General features: G+C 35.6%; 1 protein-coding gene across 6 annotated transcripts in view; it reads left to right on the top strand.

Annotated features, from left to right (window-relative positions):
• The window catches only part of CUNH8orf34 (chromosome unknown C8orf34 homolog), a 149,726-nt gene that overhangs the window by 24,573 nt on the left and 98,678 nt on the right, over positions 1-26,475 (top strand). For 5 of the 6 annotated variants that reach the window (XM_054285176.1, XM_054285171.1, XM_054285173.1 and 2 more), the window contains exons 3-5: positions 573-704; positions 9,164-9,292; positions 23,024-23,052. In XM_054285176.1, coding sequence (XP_054141151.1) covers positions 573-704; positions 9,164-9,292; positions 23,024-23,052 — 290 coding nt within the window. The remainder of the gene's footprint in view (positions 1-572; positions 705-9,163; positions 9,293-23,023; positions 23,053-26,475) is intronic. The other variant, XM_054285175.1, reaches the window with a different exon arrangement.

The following is a 26,475-nucleotide window of genomic DNA, read 5'->3' as shown; positions in this document are numbered from 1 at the left end:
CTATCATCCCCACCCTTAATGAGGAGCTGTTATGCTACTTTATAAACTCCAGTGTGAATAATTTATGATTGTAAAATCTTCAGAAGCTTTAAAATAATATTCTGAAGTAGTATCCGCTCTGATTGTAAAGTAGAAGTCTTGGTTTTTGTATTCTGGTACAAGCTGCTATTACAATATTAGTTTGTGTTTAAAAATTGGCTAATGATCTGTTTCAGACTATAGAGTTTAAATAGTTCCTGTTAGCCAAAGTGTTAATTTACTGACAAATCAACCATTTATATCAAATACACAGTTTTAACATAGGCAGTAAAACATGTACATAAAATTGACATTAAGTATTTTTCATAACAAAAAATAGACCTTTTTAATGAAAAATATACTAATTTCTAAGTTTTGATATTTTAAAAGTGGAATAAATATAATAAATATAAAAACAATCAGAAATAGGAGGAAAAAGAGTTGTCTTTAATTTGGATTGATATACCTTGGTGTTTTTTTTGTTAATTGTTTGTTAAGTCTTTGAAAAATTACCCTACAAATGTTATGATTATCTAATTTGATTCTTTTAACAGAAAATAAAGGAACAAGAAGAGATTTTAGAAATTATGATAAGCCTTGGCAGGTAAATGCAAAAAAGCCTAAAAAGTCAAAGAGCGACCTTGCTGTGTCCAACATTTCTCCACCATCACCGGAGTCCAAGTCATGTAAGAAAGCTTCACTACATTAATAATTTGTGCATACTTTTCAACCTATACTATCTTTTTCATTTGAATAAGGTTTAAAATGGAAAGCAAACTGTAAGCAGGTGAAATGCCTATAAATATGTTAGAAGAGGAAGAGTTTGATTCTTGACTTAATCTCACTTGAATTATAAATATTTTCTAATGCCCTATGTTTTCATCTGTAGATATAAAAGAACTCTGAATAGATTGATTGAAAACCAGACTAACATCTGGGTGTCATGTGGTATTTTATGTTTGGATACTGATTATGATTTGATGTTTCAGTTTGCATTGCCATTTTGCATGTGTAAAATCTGTTCTGTTGATATTGGTCCTAATAGATTTTTTTTTCTGTCAGAGAATTCAAAACTGTGAATTATGAACAGATACTGTTCAAGGTATGGGAGTAGTGTCAGCAGAACAGGTTTACTGTTCTGACAGTTGCTGAAGGAATCTAAATGTACACTGAAAGAAAAGGTAGAGTAAAAATAGAGCAGCTGAAGAGAATATTGTCAACTACCTGTAAAAAACTAGTGAAAATGAAGACAACAGGTCTTAATGAAATATGCTTCCTGTGTACTGGCTATTGAAGAAACCTAAATTTTAACTTGATTCCTAATGTTTTGGTTTCTTCACAAATAAATATATGTGCAATATGCATACCTATATAAATATAGTTACACAACCAGGGAATTGTTTATATAAGATTTTTTCTCCAAAATAAATTGAAAAATTAGATTTTCTTCTGTTGACTCTTGTAGCTTTTAGATATTTTTATACTAGCCAAATCTTTATAGTGCTGAGTGTGACTGGGTGTACCAGATGAGAACATAGATATAGTATGGTCCAATAGAAAATTTGCTGTCTTTCCTCTAAAAAGCAATATGGGAAAGTCTAGACTTAGGAGTCAAGGAAACTTGCCCAGTGACCTCACTAAGTCAAAACACTACACAGCAATGGGTAAAGTAAATAATGATAAATTTATACAATAGAAATACTGTGCTTTTGAGTGATTAATAATCTTGTATGATTATGAAACATTTTTTACTGAGAATAAATACCTGCAACAAGTAAAAAGAGCTGTTACAGGTAGCTGTGCCCCATTGTACAGGATTTTGTCAGGAAATTGAGCATTTGTCTGTTTTTCTTCTTCATGAAGCCCATTGCCTGCTTCAAAAACACTCAGATCTGATCATCAATTCCATTGTGCTTCTCAATGGGCACATGAATTTTTAAGTCTGTTCAAAAGAAGCATGTGTATTTTAACTTATTTTCAAGAATAAATAAGAGACATTCCAATAAATACTTATAGTCACTCAGTCTGTGTGTTATCTAACAGATTTGCTAGAAAACAACAATTTGTGGAGATCCACTGTTAGATACTGGCCAAAAGGTATTGTGAGCTGTTCCTGTCATCATACTATGTTCCTTCCTTCTGCCCTGTGCTTGCTTTTCAGACTCTGTGATGTGCAGCAGGTAACTTTCATGCCATCTCCTAAAGATCTCGAGTTCTCTGCGTTTATCCCAGATAAGGGGGTGACATCACGTCACTCCCCTCAAACATGTGCCTACTACAAGCTTTGTGCTTGTTAGTCCTTAGGTTGTTCCGCTAGAGGGACAAAGAGGAGGCTGGGCATTCTAAACTATCATGTCTCATGTCATGCAAAGAAATATTTTGTACATCCATAAAGCATAAAACTGGGGTCAAGGATCTCTCTTTGTGGACTGAAGAAAACTTACTATACTCTTCAGTTGGTAAGACTTACTCTCAAGCTACCCAAGTCTAGAAACAGTGTGTGGGAGTGCAGCTTTGCCTACAAAGGAGATAGAATTAGAGTGTGCTTAATGCAACTGACATTCATAAATACTTGGCACTACATGGGATTGATTCTAAGCATGCTGAAAGAGGAGACTAATACCATTCCAAGGCCATTCTGTCATCTTTGAAAGGTCATAGTTATTGTGAATGTTCCTGATGATCAGGAGAATGCAAATATCTCATTGATTTTGTGGAAGGGCAAACCTCACCCTCTGCAAGGATTATTGAGATAACTTTCCTGAAAGGTGTTCCTAGTCACAAGGAAGAAAATGTGATTTGGGACATCAAGCATGGATTTATGAGACCATATATGTCTGATCAGATCAACACATTTGCCCTCTTTGGTGAAATAACTGGCCCTTAACCAAAGAAAGAGTGCTGAATATTTCGTACCATGGCTTTAGCAAAACCCTTGTCAGCTTCCAGTTATCCTTTTAATTCAGTTGATAAGATATGGACTCAATAAGTGGGCAAGATGATGCATGGAAAATTGACTCAGCTGGTGGATTCAAGGGATTGTGACTAGCCAAAAGGTATTGTGAGCTGTTCCTGTCATCATACTGTTTTCCTTCCTTCCTCCAAAGTCCAATTGGAAAGTCTGTCTTTAATGGCATGCTCAAAGAACTGGTACTGAGATTGATGCCATTTAAAAGAATTTCCTAATGCCTTGGATGATGGGATAGAATTTCTCTTAGGTTTGTGGTTAGACCAAATTGTGGGAAGGGATAGGACCAAGGAATGGGCTGAGCGGAACCTCTTGAAGTTCGACACAGGCAAATTCAAAGTCCTACATCTTGGATAGAATAAGCCTGAGCAACAGTGTCAACTGGTATGTGTGTGCCTACAAAGTAGCTTTGCAGAAAAAGATGTGGGATGCTGATGGACAAGGACTTGGAATACAAACCAGCTGTTGCTGTGTGCTCACGCAGTGCTGAAGGTGACCTGCATGCCAGGCTGCAGTAGCAAGAGTAGAGCCAGCAGTGTTTGTTTTTGAGGTGGCATCTGGAGTCCGTTGTGAGAAACAGAGATGTACTGGAGCAAGTCCTGTGGAGGTTCAACAAGATGATGACAGGGTTGGAGCATGTGATGGACCTGAAAGAGATTGGTTTGGTCATACTGAAGAAATGAAAGCTCAGGGGAGATTTCATTGCTACCATCAGCTAGTATGCTGGAGGGTGGATGAGAAGGCATAGTCAGATTTGTCTTCTCAAGAGTGTTTCGTGAGAGGACAAGAGGAAACAAAAATTATAATGCATGGGTAGTCAGATACAGGAACAGGTTGTCCAGAGAGGCTTTGTAATCACCATCATGGGGTCTGTTTAAAACTGAACTGAATATTCTGATAAACCTGCCCTCAATGGACCAGTCCAGGGCACCAGGCTGGGCTAGAAGACTTCCAGAGATACTTTCCAGTCTAATTATCCTCTGCTTCCATGCTTTGCTGTTTATGCATTTCAATTTTTTCCATAACACTGATTTTTTTAAAGCTTAATTAATCCTATTGTTTTCATTACTTACACCTGCAATTAGTTGTGTCTGCAACTTTTTGAAAATAGTTTGTATATTTGAACTACTTTTTCTTTTAGTTGCTCTTGCAGAGATTGGTTTCAGACATTTGCCTTTTTGCCATATCTTGCTTCTTTTATTTTCTGCCAAATGGATTAATATTCTTACATTAATGTGTGTGTGTATATATATATATATATATATATATATATATATATATATATATATAATTCTAAATATGTACCCCTTCAACTACACAGATCAGCAAACAAGTGTGTTTAGAAGGAATTCTGTCCTAATGTATGCACCGTATTCCATTTGTTTTGTGTCTTCAGCTTCTACCTCTTGCACATTTTTTACAAAAGCATGTCCAAAGAGGTAATAAGGACTCATCTGACAAACAGAAAGTTTTGGACCTGTGGAGAACTAAAGATTTACTCTCAGATTTGTTTTTAAAAAAAAGAACAAATCCCCACACCCAGGAATCTAAAAAGCACACCCCCAAAGTGCCAAAACAGACCCAAAATTTAAGAGTCCATCAACTCTATTATGTTCTGTTTCAGAGTTTTTGTCTTGTGACTGTCTGGTTGAAATGATCACAAACTTGTACATTTATTCAGAGCTGTCCTTTCATAGGAATATTTGGGAACATGAGGATATTTGATTTATTTAATTAGGAATTTTTTTTTTTCCTTCAGCAGAGTGATGTCGATTGCAGTGTGCATATTATTGCTGCACAAATGTCTCTTCCCTATGCTTTCAACTTTTTTACTAGAAGGATACCTCCACTCCCTCCTGTCTATTATGATCTCAGGTGCACCTGAAACACACAAACAGTTGTTAATATCTAAGCCATCTGACCACTTGTTTGATGTGTGCAAAACCAGAATTAACCAGAAGCTGCTGCTGTTGTCTGGCAAGGAAGAAGCTTGGAGCTAGGGGTGTTTGTGAATATATAAATGAAATGTTTAAATGATCACGTTCTGTATCTGAAGAAAAACACATTTGGAAGTTTCAAACTAGTTTGTAAAACAGACTTTTTTTTTCCTAGCAAGCTACTTTTAGGCAAAGTAGGTTGATCTCTTCACTATCTCCATATTATATCAGATTACAGATCATCCTTTCATGCTGCTTCACTTCAGCATTCTCGCCACATCCTGTATGCAAGTACAGTGTTGCATGCTTCTAGTTGCTCTCAGTCAGTCTAGGACTGTAGCCTACATTCTTTTAGCCTTTTAATATCCAGATACTATGTAAACCAGTTTGGATTTATTATCAAAGAACTCCAACCTGAATGTTATTACAAGATTTAAATACATGAGTAATTTTATGGTCAATTATATTATACATATTTTTTTCTTTGAGGTGTAAGATCACCATACAATGCATTAATGAAATGTTGGATTTAATGAGAAATTGGTTTGATTCTGTCTGCAGACCATGCATTGAAAAGACTTGTATGGGTAGATAAAATCAGTATTGATCTTGTACCATCATCCAGTGGAAAATAAAGGTGTGCTGATTTGTGGCAGAATTCATAACACAATTGTAAATGAATCTAATGTGCATTTACGGTCAGGACACACCACCAGAAAATCAGAAGTACTGGTAAGTGTGTCTGTACAGTCTCTAAGATGAGATGGTGAAATTTCAGCTCCCTAAAGGGAAACTTTACATCTTACAAATCCTACAGTGTAGATGTAATAAATCTTCTGAATTATAGGCAAATAATTTCAAGAGGAAGTGTTATATAAATCTCTCAAAGAACAAAGATGAGGTTGAAGTGTGTAATGTGGTAAGAGAATTGAAATTACTGATTGATTTTGTGAAATGAGTGAGAGTAATGAAGAAGGAGGAAGGTCAGAGAGTAATGAAAGGGTTTTGCTAAGTGTGTAGTGACACGTGCATGTAAACGATTAGTGACGGACTTTGTGCATACAGAGGAGGATCACGTTTTTGAGAAGATTCCTAAGAAGGGTCATATGGTGTTTGTACAGTTCTGAATGCTTCCAACAAAGGCATTCATTTAAAAATTACCAGTGCTTGTTGATCCTACAGCTAGAAGGGTTTATGTTTTGAAAAAATCTGTAAGCAAGAAGGAAATGAACTTGAAAGAACAAACATGTGCCACTTTATTCTACTAAATAGATGTTGTTTTAATATCCATTCATTATTTGAGAGACTAGGTAAGTAGGAAGAACTATGTCTTCTCTAGAAGTAAAAAAAATTTCAGTTCTAATTCTGTTTAACTTCTTGGTTTTGATTCCTCTGAATGAGCCAAATCATTGTTGAAACAAATTGTATTGAAGCATAGGAATAATTCATGACAGTGTATATATTTTGGTACCTTTTCAGTGAAGTAAAAAATGGCTCAGTAAAACACAGCTGATTGTCCACCAGCATGCAAAGCAAATTTCCACCATGGTTTTGACTGATTTCTCACTGTTCATCTAGTGAGCTGCAGTCTAAGCTTCCTGTGTTTGTGAGACATTTCTCTGAAATGAGCAACCAGGTCACTGTCTTGAGCAAGTGTCCGTACTTTTCAAGAACCAGAGTCTTGAGACTTTCTTTTTCCTCATTTCAGTGGATCCATATACTTGGCAGCTGCTGATCCTGGAAACTCCACAGCTGTCAAGTAGCTTATGTCCCATGATAAATTATCATGCTTATCTAGTTTATGTCCCATGATAAATTTTGCTTCACAAGCATATGGTTTCTCAAAAACCCTTTTTTATTTTGAAAAAATGTGTTTTGTTTCAAACTGACATGTGGAAGTTTTCTGCAACCTGGAAGCTCCAGGGTTTGGTAATTTTTTATGTGGTTTTACTGTATTAAATTGTTGCCTGTTGGTATTCTGGTGGTACTGCGAGAATTTTTTGGTGTGACAAGTTCAGCATAAACATAGAAAGTCTATCATACTGCTAATGAGTGATTGCTGTAGAATATAGAGTTGGCACACAGAAGTATGATGGTAAGATGACTGCAAAACGACTCAAAAGAGAGAGCTCTGTATAGAATTTCTTTTCTAGTTTATTAAAAAAATTATATTTACAGTTAATAATAATTTTGAAAAAATACTAGCTGGAACTTTTTTTTTTCTGTAAATAAGCAAAAAAAAAAGGATGAGAAGTGCTGAAGTTGTGCTGTTTAATTTGTACATGCTAAAGTCTTTGAGTGGAGTCAACTTTTGTTGCACAAGAATTTATGTAACTTTTTATTGATCTAGAAGTTCTTAAACCAGGGAATTATAAAGTAGTGTTTGACATTTGTAAGTATCAAGAAAAAATTACAAGCTGCTCATCTGAGTAGAGACTATTCATACTCTAATACCTTAAAGTCTGTATGTATTTACTGGGAACCACTATAGCTCATTATTTCCATTGTCCTTAGAAGGAAATACAATACTTGTCTTTTTTGGACACAGAACAGAGCAAGACTCTGACACTTCAACTTGCTCCTCTCTTCTCTTGTCCTTATTGAGAGTTCTTATGTCCCTTTCCTTCTATTCTTATCACTGTAGGTCTTTTTAAATGTCTCTTTTGTCTTCTGTCTTTGAGAATGTCTGTAATTGCAGTCTAATACATTAACTTCCCTAATTAATAGCCAGGCTCCTGAGTGGGTATTACAGATCAGGATGTACTCTGGGTTGTCAGACTCTCCATAGATGTCTGTTTTGAAGATGAGTTGGTTTATGCCTACAGGAGGTAAAATCATTTTATTTGTGAAGGAAGGACTTCGGCACAACTTTGTCCCATTTCTTTAGGTGACTATTGACTTAACTCCACAAGGGGAAGTTGAAGTTGATCCAAAGTGGAGCAGATTATGTATTCACACAGAGGAAAGTCAGCATTAAGGCAAATTTCAATACCAAGTCATTTAACACATTTTGTAATAGCTACCAGACTTGATGTCTGAGCATGATTTCCCCATACCATCATAAAAGCAGTCTGAAGTTCCAAATTATCACGAAACCACCTTTTTAGCACAATCTATAGGAGTCTGTAAGTTGCCTTCTTAGCATGTAGTGAAAATGATGTTTATAAGCACAGATTAGTTGACAGCTGTCAAATTAGTAAACAAAAATTTTGAAGCTGGCCAAGATATTTTAGACTTTTCTTTGAAGTTATTTTTAAGTGAATGGTCAGCAACTAGTAAATGATGGTTGGTAAAAAATGCAACTGGTCCTTTCTGGTGGAAGGGTGGACTATACATCATCATCTTCATACCAGCATGGTAATGCTGTGTTTGGAAACAACCCAACTGTTGCATTTCTTGGCAAAGACAGCAGCTCACTTAATTCTGAACACTGGCAAAAAGAACATGTTAAACTGCAGTTCCAGAAATGGCATTGTTTTTGTTTTCATTTCTACAAATTGTTCAAAATGTTCACATTGTTCAAAGAAGCTCTGTTCATTGTGTGTCCTACATATCTCAGACACTCCTCTTTGTTGTAGGTAAACTTAGCTCAGCAGTTGAGATACTGTTATTTTAAAATTAAAGGCTTTGGGAATAGATAATGAGCAGCAGATTGTAAGCTCAGGTCTGTGTTTCCCAAAGGTTGAGTTTGTTTAAGTAGTGCAATGAAGATTAGAGGCTGTACAACATGAATGATAAGGACTTTCTTTGTTTCACTGGTTTTTTATGAACTTTATGATTTTTGAAAAAGAAAAAAGTTGTTTTAAAAGGTGTATCTAAAATATTTTTTCTTCTTGATAAAATAACTAGCAAAGTCAGAAGTTACTAATTTTTCTTTCAACATTTTTTCTTACTGATCCCTAGGCCACACAATTTTTTTTTGTTGTAAATTAGATACCATCATGTACAATATTTTAAATACATTTTTTATACATTAGTTTTATTATTTTCAATTATGAATGTTAATTATCCTGTTTACCAATTAATTTGTTGCAAGAATAATTCAGGTATGCATTTGTTCACAGATGTTTTTACTTCACATGGACCAAAGAAAATATTTCCAACAATTAAAATAAAGGGATAGGTAACTAATTGCCACCCAAGATACTTGGGCTTGTAAACTCACTGTGCAGATTTTTTTCTACTGTAGGAGTCTGAACTACCAAATCTAAACTTCATCTATATATCTGTGTATATTTAGTGCCAAGGTCAATAGAGCATCCTAAATGGGATTGGAAGACAAAACCGGAGAACCATGATTTTGATGAACTAAATCATATTCTTCAAGAGAGCAAAAAGCTTGGAAAAGCCCTTGAGAATCTGTCTCGCAGTAAGTTGATTGATTTTAGTTTTTTAATGTAACCATGCAGCCTGAATTGTAATTTGGAAGTATGTATCAGGAAGGTGGTCTTCTGTCAATGAAGACCAAGGTCATTGACATCAGCGCTTAAATTCCTGTTAAGGTTTACAGATTGTCTGAGATAATTCAGGAGCTCTCCCGGAAACTGAAAATACTACCCCTGCACAACCTTTTTTTTTTTTTTTTTTTTTTTTTTACTTTAGTTTTCTACTAGTTTAGTGAGCTGAATTAGCTCATAAGGAGATCAATGCAAGAGGCTGGTTTAATGAAAATGGTGGGAACATGCAGCAGGAAGATTACTCCTTTGTGTGGTAGTTAAATGGATTAACCTTTGCAAAACCTTAGCCTCATTGATGGAGTTGAGACCTGTTATTGAAAAACATGTAGCTATTTTGTATCCTTGATTTCATTGACCTTCTAGTTTTCAAAAGATATTACAATATTTTAAAGCATCTCAAATAAGTACTCAGAAACATGAAATACAGTTATTTCATAATAAACCCCATGTATTATCCCTTAAACACTCATGTGTAATGAACAGCTCTGAGTCTCACTGGATATGATCAGGAATAGCTGCTCTTTTTTTTTTTTCCCTTTTGCTTTCTTTCCTGTAGAAGAGAATTCTGAAATACATTTGTGGGAGCAAATACTGCTAACAATTTTTAAAGTATGAAATGATGACAAGTGCTCTTTGCCATGCTACATGAAAACTAGGTGTGACATGATCTGGGAGATATTTGTGTGAGAAACATTTATTTCTTCTCTCAGGAAATTTTATCCCTGGAAGTTCTTGATTCACTGGAGAATTTACAGATAGTGAGGTCAGTGTGAGCTGAATGAGGAACAGAAGATTTGTTTTACAATTAATTTTGAGATTCAGCATTTTTTCAAATTGTGCCAAATACCCAAAACTAGTTTTCCCAAATCACACTCTCCCAAATGTTTTAGGTTGATCACAACAGTTTTATTCTGAACAATTTTCAAACTTTTATTTCAGTTACAGAGCTTTTTTTGAAATATTTTTCTAGTAAATTGGTCTATCTGCCTGTGAGGAGCTCTAAATCAGCTCTGGTCAGCATCTCTGATTTGCAGCCTCACTGTTGCCTGACTGTGATGCATGTGGGTGTCATTTTCAAGCTTTTCTCCTTCAGAGACTTGTAGCCAAGCTATGCACAGATACAGAAATAAAATTTTGAATTTCAGAAAGGGTTATCTATTCACTCTCTGGAGATCCAGACCAATGAGATGTGAGAGTTCAATAATTAATGCCTAAATCCACTCTTCAGTCTTGCATCTTTGTCTTTCCTTCAGAATATTGTGAAGTTTTCACTTTTACCTAGAACTATGCCTATACTTCCTTATATCTGAAATAGATTTTGCAGCATTCTGTACCTCTCCTTGCCCCCCAGTTTTCTAACTGGAGTGTAAAACTCTGCAGCTCTGCTGGGTCCTACACTTGGACTGGCTGAATGTACCAGTTGTACTCCTCACCATTGTAGGAGTTTGTTTTTCATAGTTATTTCACAAATGAAACATTCACTGTTTCTTGCTAGTACTTGATGCTTTCTGGTGGTTTGTCAAGGTGATGTGGGAGTTGAATCCCATCCCCCAGAGTGCTTTAAATCACTCACAGCCTGTAAATAAGTTCAGTTTCATGAATGTGCTCTCTATTTCTTCATCCAGATCATTAATGGAAATATTGTCAGACCTCATCACGATCCCATTTCAGATCTGACAACCAGCCCTTGAAAGCTACTCAGTAAGTGTGTTTTTTCCCACCAGATGTTTTTCTACCTTGCAGTGTTTTCACGTAGATTGTAATTCTATTTTTTTTACTGAAGTATCATCTCGAATAGTAAACAGAGTCTTATAGCTGGAGTATTTTGCATCTGCTTCTTTTTCTTATCCACTAGGCAAGTTTCCCAGTTGAGAATGCAATTATACTAATTTAATGTGATTCATTCTTGATAAATTCATGTCAGCTCGTTCTTATCGCCTTTCTATTCCATTAGATGTTGATACATTATTTATTTAATAGCTTTGTCTGTGATTCTTGCTGTTGTCTGATTTAGGCTTGGTAGTTAGTAGTTGCCCACATCTTCCCTTTTTCTTTTTCAAAGATATGTATTTGTCCTTCTCTGGCCTCTGTTCCTGAAAGGCAGTTGCTAATGGATTAGGGGTTTCTTCGGTTAGTTTGTTAGTTAAATGCTCTAGAATGAATTTCACAAGAGTCTGCTAATTTGAATATATATAAATCACCACCGTATCTTTCAGCTTCCCTTGTCTGGCTTGCAGTTTTTTCCTCCTAAAATCACTACTGTTAAGCATCTGGCTGCAACTGATTTTTTTGGTTTTTTTGTAAAGACTGGAGCAGAGAAAGTATTGAACACTGAGAATTCTTTGTATCATCTCTTATTTGCTTCTTTCTCTTTAATATGATAGTTCTTTATTTTAATTTGTTCTCCTTTTCTAGTGTATTTATAGTATCTTTTCTTAAGGCTTTTTATGTTCTTTTATAGTTATTAGGTCCTCTGCACTTTAACCTTTTTACTTGTTGGTATAATTTAAACACTTGCATCAGATTAATTCTAAGATGTATCTCCTAGTTTCCAGGGTTTGTTCTTCTGATTTTCACTTCATTTCAAGAAATAAAAAAAATCTTTGCTATTATTTCTTACCTGTCAGCATGGTATTGAAAAATCAAAATGAAAAATGTGAAAATTTTGTAAATAGAGAAAAGGTGGAATTTTGAAAATTAATTTTACTGTTCTCTCAGGAATAGAGTTTAGATTGCACATAGGAGATCTTAGGGAGCTTCAATGAATAGAAGGTCTAGGACTTTAAAAGTATAAGGTGCATGTAACTCATTCTGTGCTGTATCCAAACATCCCATGTGGTGAATTTTTAAAAAGCCATCACAAGATCCCACATCTACCTGTCCTGGAGCTTGTTTTAGACAGGCTAGTTAGTGCCTTTGTTTCTACAAGCATGCCATGCATTTAGTGCTGCATTTGATACTGATCTTATTTTGAAGTGGTGTGGGACAGACACTGGGCTCAACTGAGCTGAGTACACAAATGATCAAAATATACTATTAATGGCTTTTTACAGCACCTTCTCTTTTTTCCTTCAGTATTTCAACAGTGAAGAGTGACACATGAAATGAAGCGTTTGAAGTTAAATGAATTTTCCATCAAGTCCTGGAATTTATTTACATTTTAAAGATAAGCTCTGGATCTTTTAGTGAGTTTCCATGACTTTGTTGCCTTTTAGGTAGCTGACATAGCCTGTGAATTAAATTCCAGTTTCTATTGCTTCATTTACTATGCTGTCTAGATATGTGCTTTGAGACAAACCCGTGCACTTCATGCAAAATTAGAACTGCCTGTAAGATTTGGAAGGTGAGACTTGAGCACAGAGATGTCTGGTTTCTTCTATATTCATCCCTAGTGATTAAAACTAGGGATGGTTGAACTTGCTTTTATTTGGACCCTGTCTCCCAATCCCTGTCAAGAGTGAGTAATTCTGTGCTTTAGTAGGTCTGAGAAACCAGCAAGTGACTTCACACTCTGAGTTGAAAGTATTCTAGGAGTTTTGAGAGTCTGGAGAAGATTATTTTTGTAATTATGGTCCAAGTGTGGTGGAGCTTGCTGATTTAAGTATACAATTTTTCAGAGGTTTACCTACATGGGAGAGCTGGATTTTGTTTGCTTCTTCAATCAGCTGTGTGTCATTGAACTGGATTTGGAACTATCAAGTTATCTATTTAGGGAAGATTTTAGTTTATAAAGCAATTTACAGGAATATACTGCGTTTCCCTTGTGCATGTTTAATTTTCTTTTATTGCAAGGTCTCCTACCTTCATTGTTGTCATCCTTCTTCCTGTGCTGATCATAAAGAAGAAAAATTCCATCCTGTTTCAAATATATGCCCTTGTATTTCACCTTCTGGCCTGTTTGCCTTTAAACAGAATTGAAATCTGTAAAGCCTAAGGATCTTGCTAATTAATGCCTTTGATCTTGCCTTTGTCATTCCCCTATTTTCTGAGCATGGAAAAATAGATAACAAGATATGGAAACCAGTGAATTACGAGAGTTTTGAGTAGGGGAAAACTGAGGACTAAATCAGTGAGATCATGCTGCAGTTAGGTGGGAAGTCTGCATACTTGATGAACAACTTTGCATCTTTTATACGCACAGTTAAGGATTAGGGTGCATATTGAAAATGTGTGCATATTGAAGGTGCTGGTAACTGTATTTGATGAAAAAAACATCTTCTGCTGTGAGATAGGTACTCTTTCATAATCGCAAATAGCCTTTTAGTGAAGGTAACTGCCGTTTTGTTAGTAGTGTTTAAATGCTTGTTCAGGCCAGGTGCACACTTCAGATCAGAGGGGAAGAAACAAATTTGTCATGCCTTGAATTCAGTTGATATTCTAAGGTAAAAAATGGTAATAAGTTCACATTAACCAAAACTATGAATCCAAGTCAGTTTCAGGGAATCCCAGAAACAATGGTATCTATGTACAACCAACAGGAGAAAAAATCCTCTTTTGTTTCTTAATTTTGAAGGGGAGTAATCAGTATACAATCAGTAAATGAGAAAACCATGGTTTTCCATCTAGTAGGAGATACTGCTGGAAATTATAAGGAATTATAGAATCACAGAATGGTTAAGGTTGGAAGGGACTTCCAGAAGGCATCTGATCCATCACTACTGCTCAGGCAGGCTCACCTAGAGCCACGTGTCAAGGCTCTTCAATACCTTCAACAACATGAGATCTCTAAGTCTCTCCAGAGTATCTCAAACAGTTATCATAGTATTAGAATCAGTTGATGTTGTTTATAATTGTGTTAAGAAAGGCAAGCATGATCTTACCTCTTTAAGAAAAGAATAAAATAGTAAAACGTAAAAGCATATGTTCTGTTTATATTTCACAGAGAAGACAAGCAACAAGAGTAAAAATCTCATAACTAGAAGGGTAGAACAAGTTCTAAACAAAATCACAATATGTTAACAAACTGCTAAAATCATGTCCTCAGTTTAGTGGATGAACCTGTGAGTATGTGGGATGTGAGAAGCTTTATATATACATCATGAACGACTTGAATGTATTTAGTAGTCTCTGACAAACACATTGGAATGAGGTTTCATTTAGAACCTTCTACACTGTAGGAAACTATTAATGATTTACATTCTATGTATGGAAAATGAACTTTATTTGAATGACACTAACATTTATTGAAGCTAGACATTTCTGATGGTGGTGATCATGGTGATATAATTTATATAATGCACATCCTCAGGACACATAACTAGACTTTTGTCGATTGCCTTATGAGGGGCATTGTTTTAGGACATAACATGTTAGTATTTTTTTCAATTGTATATAGTTGATGATCTGAAATTGACGTAGAGTCTATAAAGATGACTTCCCCGATATCAGTTGATCATCTAGCCCTAAATGTTTCTGCTGACTGAACCAAAAGACTAGTCATCATGTAGAGAATTTTTCCCTTCTTCTCTTCAGCCTGAACTTTAAAATCATGTTATTCTTGCATGAGATCAATGCTTGTGATTTATTTTGAGATCAACATTTTTAGATAAGCTCAATCAAACCTTTAAGGAAGATAATTTTATCTCAGTGCTACAGCTGTTATCTGATACTGCCTTTGCCCATAAAATCCACTTGCTTTTAGAATGATGCATGAATAATAATACTGGCTACTGAGTGTTGTGGATTACCCATCTTAACCCACCTATTGCAGCGTACAGCTTCCCCTAAAGAGTTCTGCAATTTTGATTATTCTCTTCTGAGATGACCATGGCCTAAGGAGAGTTTCTGGGACATAATATTTGTTGGATACTTCGCATTTTATTTCTCTGTGTTTGCATAATTTATTAGTCACTAAACCTAATCCTGAAACCTGTATTCTCCATTGGAGCCACTCAGAAATTTGGATATAGGTATTCTACAAGTCTAAAGCAAAGATTATTTTGCTAGGGATTAATTTTTTTAATCTTTTTTTAAAGACAGTACGAGGAGGAGGGATTAAATCCATGTTTTCTAGATAGTAGCTATAAGATGTATAATATGTATATTGTGCTCCTGTGTTGATGTGTGGTGCCTTGAAGATGACAGTTTATCTTGTTTTAATATGGCCAAGTGTTAGCAGGAATATTATCCTTGTTCAAGATGAATACCACTACAAAAAGTTTAAAGTTGCTTAATGATGAGGACATACAGCCCTCATCGGTAAAAACTCTGAGATTTCATTTCAATATGCCTTCACAGAAAATCTCTGAGTTACTACTGGAGGAAAGTAGTAAAATGACTCTCTGTAGGTAAAGGAATATTATAAAAATGCCTATTATGACAGTCAATGACAAACATATTTTAAAGTTCCTACACAGAAATGAGTGAGATTTTTAGGTTTTTGTGTACTTTTTTGGGAGAAGGAATACTTTGTTTGATGGAACTAGAGCAAGCATTTAATGTCCTTTATAATCCAAGAATGGTGTGAAAGAGCTTCAGTTTTCCTTGTTTTCAATACGTGTTTCATAGAGGTACAGGGACTGAACATACACTGCTGCCTGCTGCAGTATGGCACAAGGTTTTGCCATGGGAAATGCAAGTATATCTAAGATGGCCTGTCCCACCAGTAAGAACAACATAACCTTCCCCTGAGAATTTGGAGTTGGAGAATGCATGGGGCGGTGAACTACTGGACAGTTGATACATGATACAATATTTCTGTGTTTGTGCTCAAAACTGCAGGATTAGTAATGGTAGAATAAGAATGCTATTTCTGTCCTGGAGTTTGTTACGGAACCTGTGATATGCATTATGAGGTTGACAGTCCAGCCATCCAGAAGTTCCCTGGCCTGGACTGATCCTGAGAATGAATTTTGTCAAGTTAGTCAGAGTTGCATTGAAGTTGTCTTAGTATGTCTAAACTTTGAATGTTAAAAGCCATGTGTCAAATCCAGAAAGCTTTGTTTGGCAGGTAGGAAAACTGGCTATTGGGACCTCTGTGGCCATCTTCTGGATGTTTAGGAAAATGCATAAATATTTCCTTGAATATTGAGTTAAATAATGGTAGTCTGGCATACATTAAAGTAGTAGCATTTTATTTTCTTATGATTGGATGCCCATAAGTCTTCTCAGGTGTACATTGTGTGTTTAGAAAAATGCAAGTCTTAAAAAAATCCCCTCAATAAATTTTTATGATGTGTTATTTCTTCCTGTAATTATTTAAGGACCACGGATAAAAGCAAAAATATTAGATATCTCTGATGTTCCAAAACTTTCATTCTTACCAGAACTCCAGATCTGTAATTTCAGGTGTGTATAGCATATGAAAATATTGCCAGATTTTAAGCTACTTTTAAGTACAGGTGATCAGGAATAGTGCAGCAATAAGGCATTTTATACCTTGCCATTTTGTAGAATCATAGAATGGTTTGAGTTGGAAGGGACTTTAAAGTTAATTTAGTTCCACCCCTTTCCATGACCTGAAACACCTTTCACTAGATCAAATTGCTCCAGGCCCCACATAACCTGGGAACACTCCCAGGGATGGGATATCCACAGCTTCTCTGGGCAACCTGTTCCAGTGTTTCCCACCCTCACAATAAAGAATTTATTCCTAATATCTAATCTAAACACAGCCTCATTTAGTTTAAAGCTGTTCTATCACTACATGTCCTTGTAAAAAGTTCCTCTACAGCTTTTTGTAGCCCCTTTTTAGGTACTGGAAGGTGCTGTAAGGTCTCCCTAGACCATTCTCTTCTGCAGGCTGAACAACTCCAACTCTCTCAGGCTGTCTTACAGGAGAGGTGCTCCAGCCCTCTGAGCACTTTGGTGACCCTCCTCTGGACTTGCTCCAGCAGGTCCATGTCCTTGTTTTTTGGAGAGTTCCAGAGCTGGACACACCAGGCAGGGTCTCACAAGAGTGGAGTAGAGGCGGAGAATGCCTGCCTTGACCTGCTGGTCACACTGCTTTTGATGCAGCCCAGGGTGGGGTTGGCTTTCTGGGCGCACCTTTCAGGTGTGCATTGCAGAGTAATGTCAAGCTTCTTGTTTACCAACACTCAGCAGTCCTTCTACCCAGGGCTGCTCTCAGTCCATTCTGTGCCCAGCTTGTACTTGTGTTGGGAGTGCTCTGACCCGGGTGTAGGACCTTGCCTTTGGCCATGTTGAACTTCCATGAGATTGGCACAGCCATCCCACCTCCTCACAGGCCTGCCAAGGTCCCACTGGATGGCATTCCTTCCCTCCAGCCTGTCAACTGCATCACACAGCTCGATGTCATCAACAAACATGCTGAGGGTGCACCTGACCTCACTGTCCATGTTACTAAAATAAACAGCACCCATTCTAATACCATCCCCTGAGGAATGCCACTCACTACTGGTTTCCACTTTGACACTGAGCTATTGGCCACTGTTCTTTGGAGTGTGGCCATCCAGCAATGGCCCTCTGGCTGATCCACCCATTAAAGCCATGTCTCTCCAGATTACAGACAAGGATTTTGTATGGAAGAGTGTCAAATGCCCTGCACAAGTCCATGTAGATGATGTCAGTTGCTCCTTTTGAAAAAGACCTGAAGTTGTGTTGTGCCTTTTGTTTTGAAAATTGATTTTATGCTGTTGAATTGAGAACATCAAAGTCTAAAAATCACTTTTCAAAGAGAAATAATATCGCTGAGTGGAGAAATTAGGTATTGGACAAATAAAGCTCTTCTGCTAAGAAGCATATGCAAAAGCTAGGCATTTTAAAGACTCATGGAATTGTTAACAATGTTCAGTTTTCTTTGGAAAGAAAGTTAATTTCTAGAAATGAAGCAGAATGTCCTAAGCTGAAAACCTGTACTGTGGAAGATTCTCATTCTAGACTCAGAAGGATTTTATTTTATTAAAATATAATGCAAAGGTTTTGAGAGGTGGCTTTTACATCAGAGAAGTTGCTGTAACACTATATTAATTTACATCTTTATTTTTCCATACTTACCATTGTGCTGCTGCAGATTGTCAAACGGATAGAAGACTGGGATGGCCATGTAAAAAATGGTTTTAATAATCCATGCTAATTTTAAGAGACAGGACAAACAATTGATTTAGTGTTTTAAATATTAAAAATGCGTAAGGTAAATGGCTAATACAGTGTGAGATACACTTTTTAGGCAATCTGCTTAAAGTAGACATGATAATAGTAATTAAAATATAATAAGTTACAGGATGTAAGTTATAAGTTAATAAATGTAAGTTGTAAGTTAATAAATTACATTGTTATTACATTCTTTGTTAGATATATTTCGTTTAATTGTAGCATGCCAAACCTTTCTTGCAATCACAGTACATTGTTCTTCCAGTCCTCTTCAGAAACCAAGCTAATGACAGAATGAGTGTTCCAGCTGAGAGAGGCTGTGTTAGCAGTAACAGCTCCTCTCCAGATTTGTTGCTGATCAGAGATGGCAGTAGTTGTGGCTGTGGAAAATTTCTGAAGGACTATGGAAACATGTTCATACCAATTATTTCATTGTTCAGCACCCTTACAGCACAGAGTGTTGTTACCATCCTAAAGTAGAAACAAGTGCCCTGAATTTGTCTTTGTAATTCACCACACAACTGAGTTGGCTGGATACTTGTGATGCCTGATCAAATTTCAGCACCAATAATTACTTGTAAAAAGGAAGATCTTTTTAAAGACATTAAATAGGCAGCTAGTTACCTAAATAATTACCGTGTTAAACCTTGCTCATGAGCCTTAGCTGATGCTGGGAAGCAAACTTCTCACCCCTTTATTTGCAATGGTTAGTAAGAGTGGTTGGTCTGTTGTATAGTTGTCAGTCACATTATGATATAAAACTATGGCAAATGTTGTCTGTGAGAAGCAGCTGCTATAAGAGTAAAGGTAAAGCACTCTCCTTTATTTCTGGAGGATTTGCTTTTGACATCAGAAGACCTCTCCCAACAAAGGCAGGAGAGCAGTTTTTAACAGTCCATTTCTTATCTGCTGCTTGGTGTCTTGCAGCAGGGCAATGATGATGCAGCTTTAAAATTTCCATTCTCTACATTCACCATCATGCAGAGTCAGGCTTTAAATACTCTAAGCTGGGGGAAGTCAGAAATTGTTGTTCATAGTAACTTTTATTCTAACAAAGCCATAGGATTTAAGGTTGAATAAACCAGATGTGTCAGTTTTTCTGGTGTTAAGAGGTTTTTTGTGATTAGGATTAAGTTTTGATGGAAAAGGTTACAGTTTGAAGAAGTGACTAAATTGTCAGAGTGAAAGCTTTTAGTGTATGGGCATTTTGGCTATACCTATGAATGTTTTACTTAAAATTGCAGTGTTGTTTCCATTGAGTGTTTTCATGGAATGGGCATTCCCTTTGCCTCTAGTGTTCTGTGATTTTATAAGCTGTTTTCTTATTTAGGATATATAAAAGGTAAATAAAAACAATTATAGAAAGTGCAGAGAGCATAATCAATTACTTTTTGTCACCTGTACAAAGAAGTGACAAAAGGTTTTTCTTTTTGAAAAATGCTGATGTTGATACTAGCAATTACATGAACCAGAGATAGCAACTATTGTTACAATTTCTTTATATAAATTCAACTATTTTAAATTGTCAGTGTATTATTTGAAAATAAAGTAACTGACAGGAACCTATTTGACTGCTGAAGTCATGAGTCTGCTAAGGGTTAAGAAATTAACAGGAATCCTAAATACTCCTGTACAATAATGGTGAATGTCTCCAGTTTTGTTCTCAGGATTCAGAATTAAGGTTTCTTTGGTCAGTTTTGTGTTTTGTTTTTTTTTTTTTAATGTTATGGTAAATATACAAGAGTTTCAATTTTTTGAGGGATTATTTTGTGAAAACTGGAGTACATTTTATTCCACCTGACATCTGCATCCAAAAAATGATGTCGCTGTTGGGATTTTCTGTCTACTGCTCATAGGGTGCAAACCTCCCTCCTCTCAGTCAGCCAAGATTGGCAATTGGAAAGAAAACTGTTAGGAGTTCAGTACACACTAACTGTGGTGCAGCAGTGTCTTGGAATGAAATAAGTGGTTTTTTATCCAACGCTTTTTGGGGTTCTTTATCCTAGTTTCTGCTAATGGAGTTGTGTTATCAGTGACTAAAAGAGTACTGTTAATATTAATGAGGCTCAAGACAACGAAAAGGTCTGTGTGACTGACATGGTAAATACCACCTCCAGAAGAATCACTGTGCTAAGATTGCTGCAACAAGCTCCTTAAAAAGTTTCTTCCACAGAATCCTTTTTCTTTTCCTTAGATGCCACATTATCAAGAAAGAGACCTAAAAAGAGTTCACAGGTTTAATTCTGTGGTTGCAAAGATCAAAGATTTCTAAGTTTGTAAAATTCTATTTTGGCGACGTGTCCTCAGAAGCTTCTTTACATGCTTGTCTGAAAGATACAGTTCATTTTAGTGTCTTGCTACTGTTTCCAATTTAGTAAAGAATAAATTTGAGGCATTCTGGGCAATTCAATTACTCAGTCTTCTCTAAATTCAGAGTAAGTTCTAGGGAGCAATAGGATTTACACAAACCATTTTACTAAAAGCACACTCATTTAGATTATGGATATTTTAAAATTTTATGTCTTTTATGTAATATAATCAGAGAGGTTAGTAGAGCTTTTTGAGTGAGACATATAGTAGTGCATACTGTTTTTTTCCATACTGTTTTTTTTGCTACTTAGTTCTTTTAGTACTGATCTTTGACAGGCAACATAGGCAATTGGGTAGTAAAAAACATTTGGCATTTTTTGGAACAAATTTTTGGAAATGATAGGATTACCTTTTATATTTTCTTTTACCGTACTTGAAAATAAAAGTATTTTAAGGGGTGAGTCAACACAAGATAAAATTGTCCTTCTGTCCACTCCTAAGTTAAAAATATCCATTCACAGGGATATGTGAAAGCAGAAGAAAAGGGTCCCAATCTTCAATATGAGGAAATAAGTCGGCATCAAAACCAAATGAACTATATTAACATTATGGGAAATTGCTAAGAAAAATTAATTTGACTGTTAGAGAGTTTATGTGGTTGTAGAATGGATTGACCTTGGTTATGCAAAATGCATCCATGTTATGGAGAGCTGGTTGATGATAGCCAGATTTTCAGAGATGAGGTGAAAAGAAGCTTGAATTAGGTTTTTACTACCTCCAAGAGTGAAATTGTCTTCTCCATTTGGGATTGAAGAAATTCATAGCACCTTTAAGTCTGGTTGATGCAACCTGGCTATTATACTCTATGGGCATTAGTATTGTGTCTGGGCTAAATAATAATCTGAAGTTATTAAAAACTGTCTAATTGCAGTGAGGGATAGAAGGATTAGTCAAAATAGGTCTTTTTCAATTTGATCCACTTTAGTATTATTGAATTACTGTAAATATATATTTAACTCCTGTCATATGTCTTCGGTGTTGATGAGGCATTTAAATTACAATTGCAGTTCTCTTAGAGCTTTGTTCCTTTAAAAGGAGAAATTGCTGTAAGGAATTCATCAAAACTGAGAGGTAGCCAAATAGAGTTAATGATGAAAAGCACAGTAAAAACCCCCAAAGAATTAATGTAGTTATGATATATCAAATAGTATAGACTTATATATGTACAGACTTATATATTAGCTTATACTGCTGCACTCTTCAGTGTGATTTTAGAAAGAGTAAAATCAGCTCTCTACTCAGCTGATAATATATATTTTGCAATATAATCTCTTGCATTTTGTCAAAGAAGGTGTCTTGATAACATGGTATGATTTGAAAACAATTTTCAAGTGTTTTTATGTATTTCACTTATATTCACCACCAGGAGAAACTTTTCTTTGGATTTGAAGTTCTAATCTGGAAATGTTTCTTACCAAATCTCACAGGGCTCTAAGAGATCCTTGCTTCCAATCTATCAGAGTTTTCAGCATGGTAGAATTATATATATGATGACTTGAGCACTCCTTGTGATATACTGATGTTTGTAAAAAGTTAAAAGTTCTGAGACCAACTCTGCATATTTACTGTGCTGCAGAATAGAAATAATTGAAGCATGACATGATGGAAGCAAGCATAGGGAAACCTTGGGCAGGCATCTGCAGAAAAGATGAGCAAATTCTTGTTCAGAGGATTTATTTCTTGTTCACAAGTTCTTCTTCAGAGGATTTAGGAAATACTTTGCAGTCTATTGACATTTTACTTTATTCTCTGAAGTTCCACCTGGTTTTATAGGATCATTTCCACTTTGTATTGTGAAGAAGAAGAAAGAGATAAGAGAAATGTCCATATTGCCCTGTAATTGCAGTATAATGTGTTATGCATGCTGGCCATGATGAGATTTGCATAATAAGGTGTCCATTGGTTAATCTGATATTGCTGATTTAATTTTAGAAAGCAGATAGATGTATGCTTAAATTTGTTGTCACTTTCCTGGCACATCTGCCATTTTCATTTCCATAGTTTTTTGAAAAGTCATTTTGATAATATTGCAGCTGAGGAAAATGAAGAATGTATTGTTTCCAGGCAATTTCACTAATGGAACAAAATATGATACATGGTACAGCAGCATGCAGAGAACAGTATGTATAGTTTTCAGATCTAACCTTACTTTTACTCACTGTAGTAAAAGACGTGTAGAAAGCATTTTTCTGAATTTGTTTTTCAATCTGTTTTGTTTTCAGGCATTGCTATTTCTGATGAACTTGATAAGGTAAGACTGATAAAAGATGTCTAATGAGCAATACAAAGAGACAGATGAATATGATAAGGCACATGCCACTGTCCTGGCATACACACCTCTGTTTTTTAGGGTCAGAAGAAGTTTGGGTATGGAAAGCTGTATGGGTAAGTACAGTATATGTGGATACATTAAGATCTTGACCAAGGATGAGCTTTCAAGCGTGGGGAAAAAAAATGACTGAGTTTAAGAGACTGTTGGTGAGACCATGGAAATGCTTTTGAGCTTGACACCATCTTTGCTTAATATAGTCTGTTGGATTACTTTGCCTACTTTTGGAAACATTTAGCCTTGAATACCTTTTATTAATGAAATAAAATTCTGTATTTCCAAATATGATTTGTGAGAATACTTAGAAATTATTTTTACCACCCATATTTACTCAGGAATGCACAAGGCATAAAGATCAGTCTTTACCTCCTTGCTGAATGCAAAAATGGTGTCTTCAGTTCTGGCCATTTTTGATACCTTACACAGTTAACATGAATTTTAATTCAAAATGTAATAAATTCTACATGGAAAGAGTAATCAAGCTAGGTTTATTTAAGTACTTACAGAAACAGAACCAATTTTTTTCCCTATTCTCAGCAGTGAGCAGCAGTGTGCTTCTTGTGCCAAGAAACTTGCATTGTGTTCTTGGTGTCAGAAACCATTGCTGTCAGGAAAATGAGTTCAAAAGGTACATAAGACACAGGAATTATGCCTAATATAGAACACTTTGTTTTTTTAAATAACTTTCGTTTCTGTTGGTAAAATGAGGACACAAATCCTTCTGACACAAGTCATGTAAAATACCTTCACTGAGTTCTCCAAGGAAGGTCAGTTAGGTAAGACTGATGAATGCTACCATGCAGTCAAGTGTGTCTGTGGCTGCCATTTCCAAGCTGTGGCTGAAGTCTTCCCACTGTTTCCGTAACTGGGCTTAGAAGTGATGGTAAAAACAATTAGAAAGTCCTTCCATTAGTGCCCTCACCTCTAAGAATACTTAAGAACTCAATTTGTTATGGTTTTGTTGTTGGAAAAACCCTAAAAGATACTCTGTGAGGGAGGAAGAAGACAATTTAGGCTAGAGCCTGGTATCACATACTTTTTACATATATATTTTAGCAAATAATTTCTGGTTGGTTTGGTTTTTATAAAACTGTGATATCTTATTGTTCAGAAACATTAATGTTTTTTAAATTTAGTTATTTAGTATGAAAACTGGATTGGAGAACATAATTGGGAAATTTCCACAGGATGCAGTTTGAGTGAAGAGTCAGGTTTTTTTTGTTACTATGTACCTTATTTTTTTATAATTTAAAACTGGAGGGTGGTAGGCATTAAAAAAAAAACCTTGGAATTAGGTTATATATATTCAGTTATTACATTGACTGTTCTTGAAATCAACAGCTATTTCTACCAAACCCCCAAACAATTAAACTTTCTAACATGCACCAGTTGTGCACTATAGCTCAACAGGCTTTCAGCGTAGATTTAGAGAAGAGGGATTTTTTTACCTCCATGATCTTCAGTGGACTTCCTTTCTATTTCTTGTTTGACCCATTAAGGATTTTTAATTAATGTAAAATCTAGTCTGTTTTAAGAATAGAAGCACGGCTAGGACCGTTCTGTGGAATTCTGCCTCTTAGGAATGATCCCTTACACAAGCTAATTCCTGAAACGTTCCTGTGACTTGTTTCTTCATGTATTATTTGTCTTGGGCCAAAAGCAGCTAAAGACAACCTGATAATACTTGTTTTAACATTAAAGAGAATTGGTTCTATTTCACTTGAATGTGTTCACATGTGATGTTTATTTTTCACGTATAAATGCAGTCAAGTTTTAAATTTTTAATACATGCTGATACTAGAGCTTCCTTATCTAAACTGTAGCAGCACTGAATAATTTTTGAAATCACATTCATCTATGGTTTGGATGAACAATTTAACTCATCAGGTGCATGTCTTTGGACTAGAACAGTATGGCCAAACTTGGCATTGGATTCTAGTTAAACATCAGCATTGCAGAGATGTTATGAGAGACATATAAACCTCTTCTGTGTGCTCTTCCTTGCTTTACTGTCTTCATGGACAGGAGTATTTTGGGGAGCTAAGACTATGACAGAGCCCATAATTATGCTGTTTTATCTGTGGTTTAGATGATGAATCTAGAGAAAACAGAGAATGCATATGTATGTTTCTTTATTTTTGATTCTTTATTGTTGTTTCTGATTGTCTTTTTAAAAAAAAAATATTTCTTTCTGAGTTAGTAACCTCTAGCTGCCTTTGTCAGGGGAGTACTTAATCAGCATTTTTGGCTGATGTAACTCCCCCTCTAAGTAATCCAGTTAATTAGTTAGTTGCTTAGTTACTCTAGCATTTGGATTTGGAAAACCAGTTTGCTCTGAATCACTTTTGTGAAAGAGTGTTTCATTTAAATGGATTCTTGCTAAATATCTTCCAGTATTTTTGTCAGTACTTAGAGCTTTTGTCCGAGACAGTTATAGAGAAAATGCAGACACACAAGGTGAGTCTTTCAGTCAATATGGAATTTTTCGGTTTGACATAATCTCCTAAAATTTCTAAGTGCACTGATAACCTTGCAAAGAAAGCCAAAAATTCCTAAAATTACTGCAATTAAAATAGGTTTATTGTAGTGATTACCTTCCTTTTCATTTACTTCAGGCTTGCAGAGGTGTTCTGTCGCTCTTGATGATTCAGCCTCTGTCTCTAGCCATGGAAGCTGTGTCAAGTCAGAAACTGGCACTGCAAGTACACTGTGTAAGGAAAGGAAATAAGAAGGGTTGCCTTGTCAGTCACATATTTTTAAATGCAGATTTAATTTAATACATATTTCTGAGCTGACTCACCCTCATTGCCACTGAACAGAAGCCATTGAAGAATTTTAGGAAACTGCACACTTCTATGCATAATGTCAAGGGTTTAATGTAAACAAAGAAGAGCTAGGATGTTTGCCTTTTTTTTTAATATTCACAGAGTTCTAGGCTGAAAAAAAATACTCTAGAGGAAAACACTGAAGAGTGAAACCTGTCATAAGATTGTGACATTTGTCTGAAATTCCCAGTGATCTATAATGGGAGATAATGAAGTAATAGAGATCCAGAGTTAGACCCAAGTGAAGATCTGAAAATGAATAGTAAATTTTGACACTCAATGTTAATATTAACTTTTTTTTTCTATGCTGTCTAGGGCATACTTTCTTCTCATATGTAGTATTCTAAAATGAAAACAGGCTACAATTAATAAAATACAGCCAACGACTATTCTTAAGTCATAAAAATAAACAAATTTATTCTCATCCCAAAGTATTTCTCACTTTAGAGATTCCCTTCAAATCTGTATTAGAAACTAGGAATACTGAGCTTTTTAAGTGATGTGTAAATAAATGGATATA

This window comes from Melozone crissalis, unplaced genomic scaffold (assembly GCF_028551555.1).
Source record: "Melozone crissalis strain CALT ecotype California unplaced genomic scaffold, PUWL_Pcris_2 ptg000042l_1, whole genome shotgun sequence".
In the NCBI taxonomy this organism is placed as follows: Eukaryota; Metazoa; Chordata; class Aves; order Passeriformes; family Passerellidae; genus Melozone; species Melozone crissalis.
This window is presented reverse-complemented; position numbering and strand designations above follow the sequence as displayed.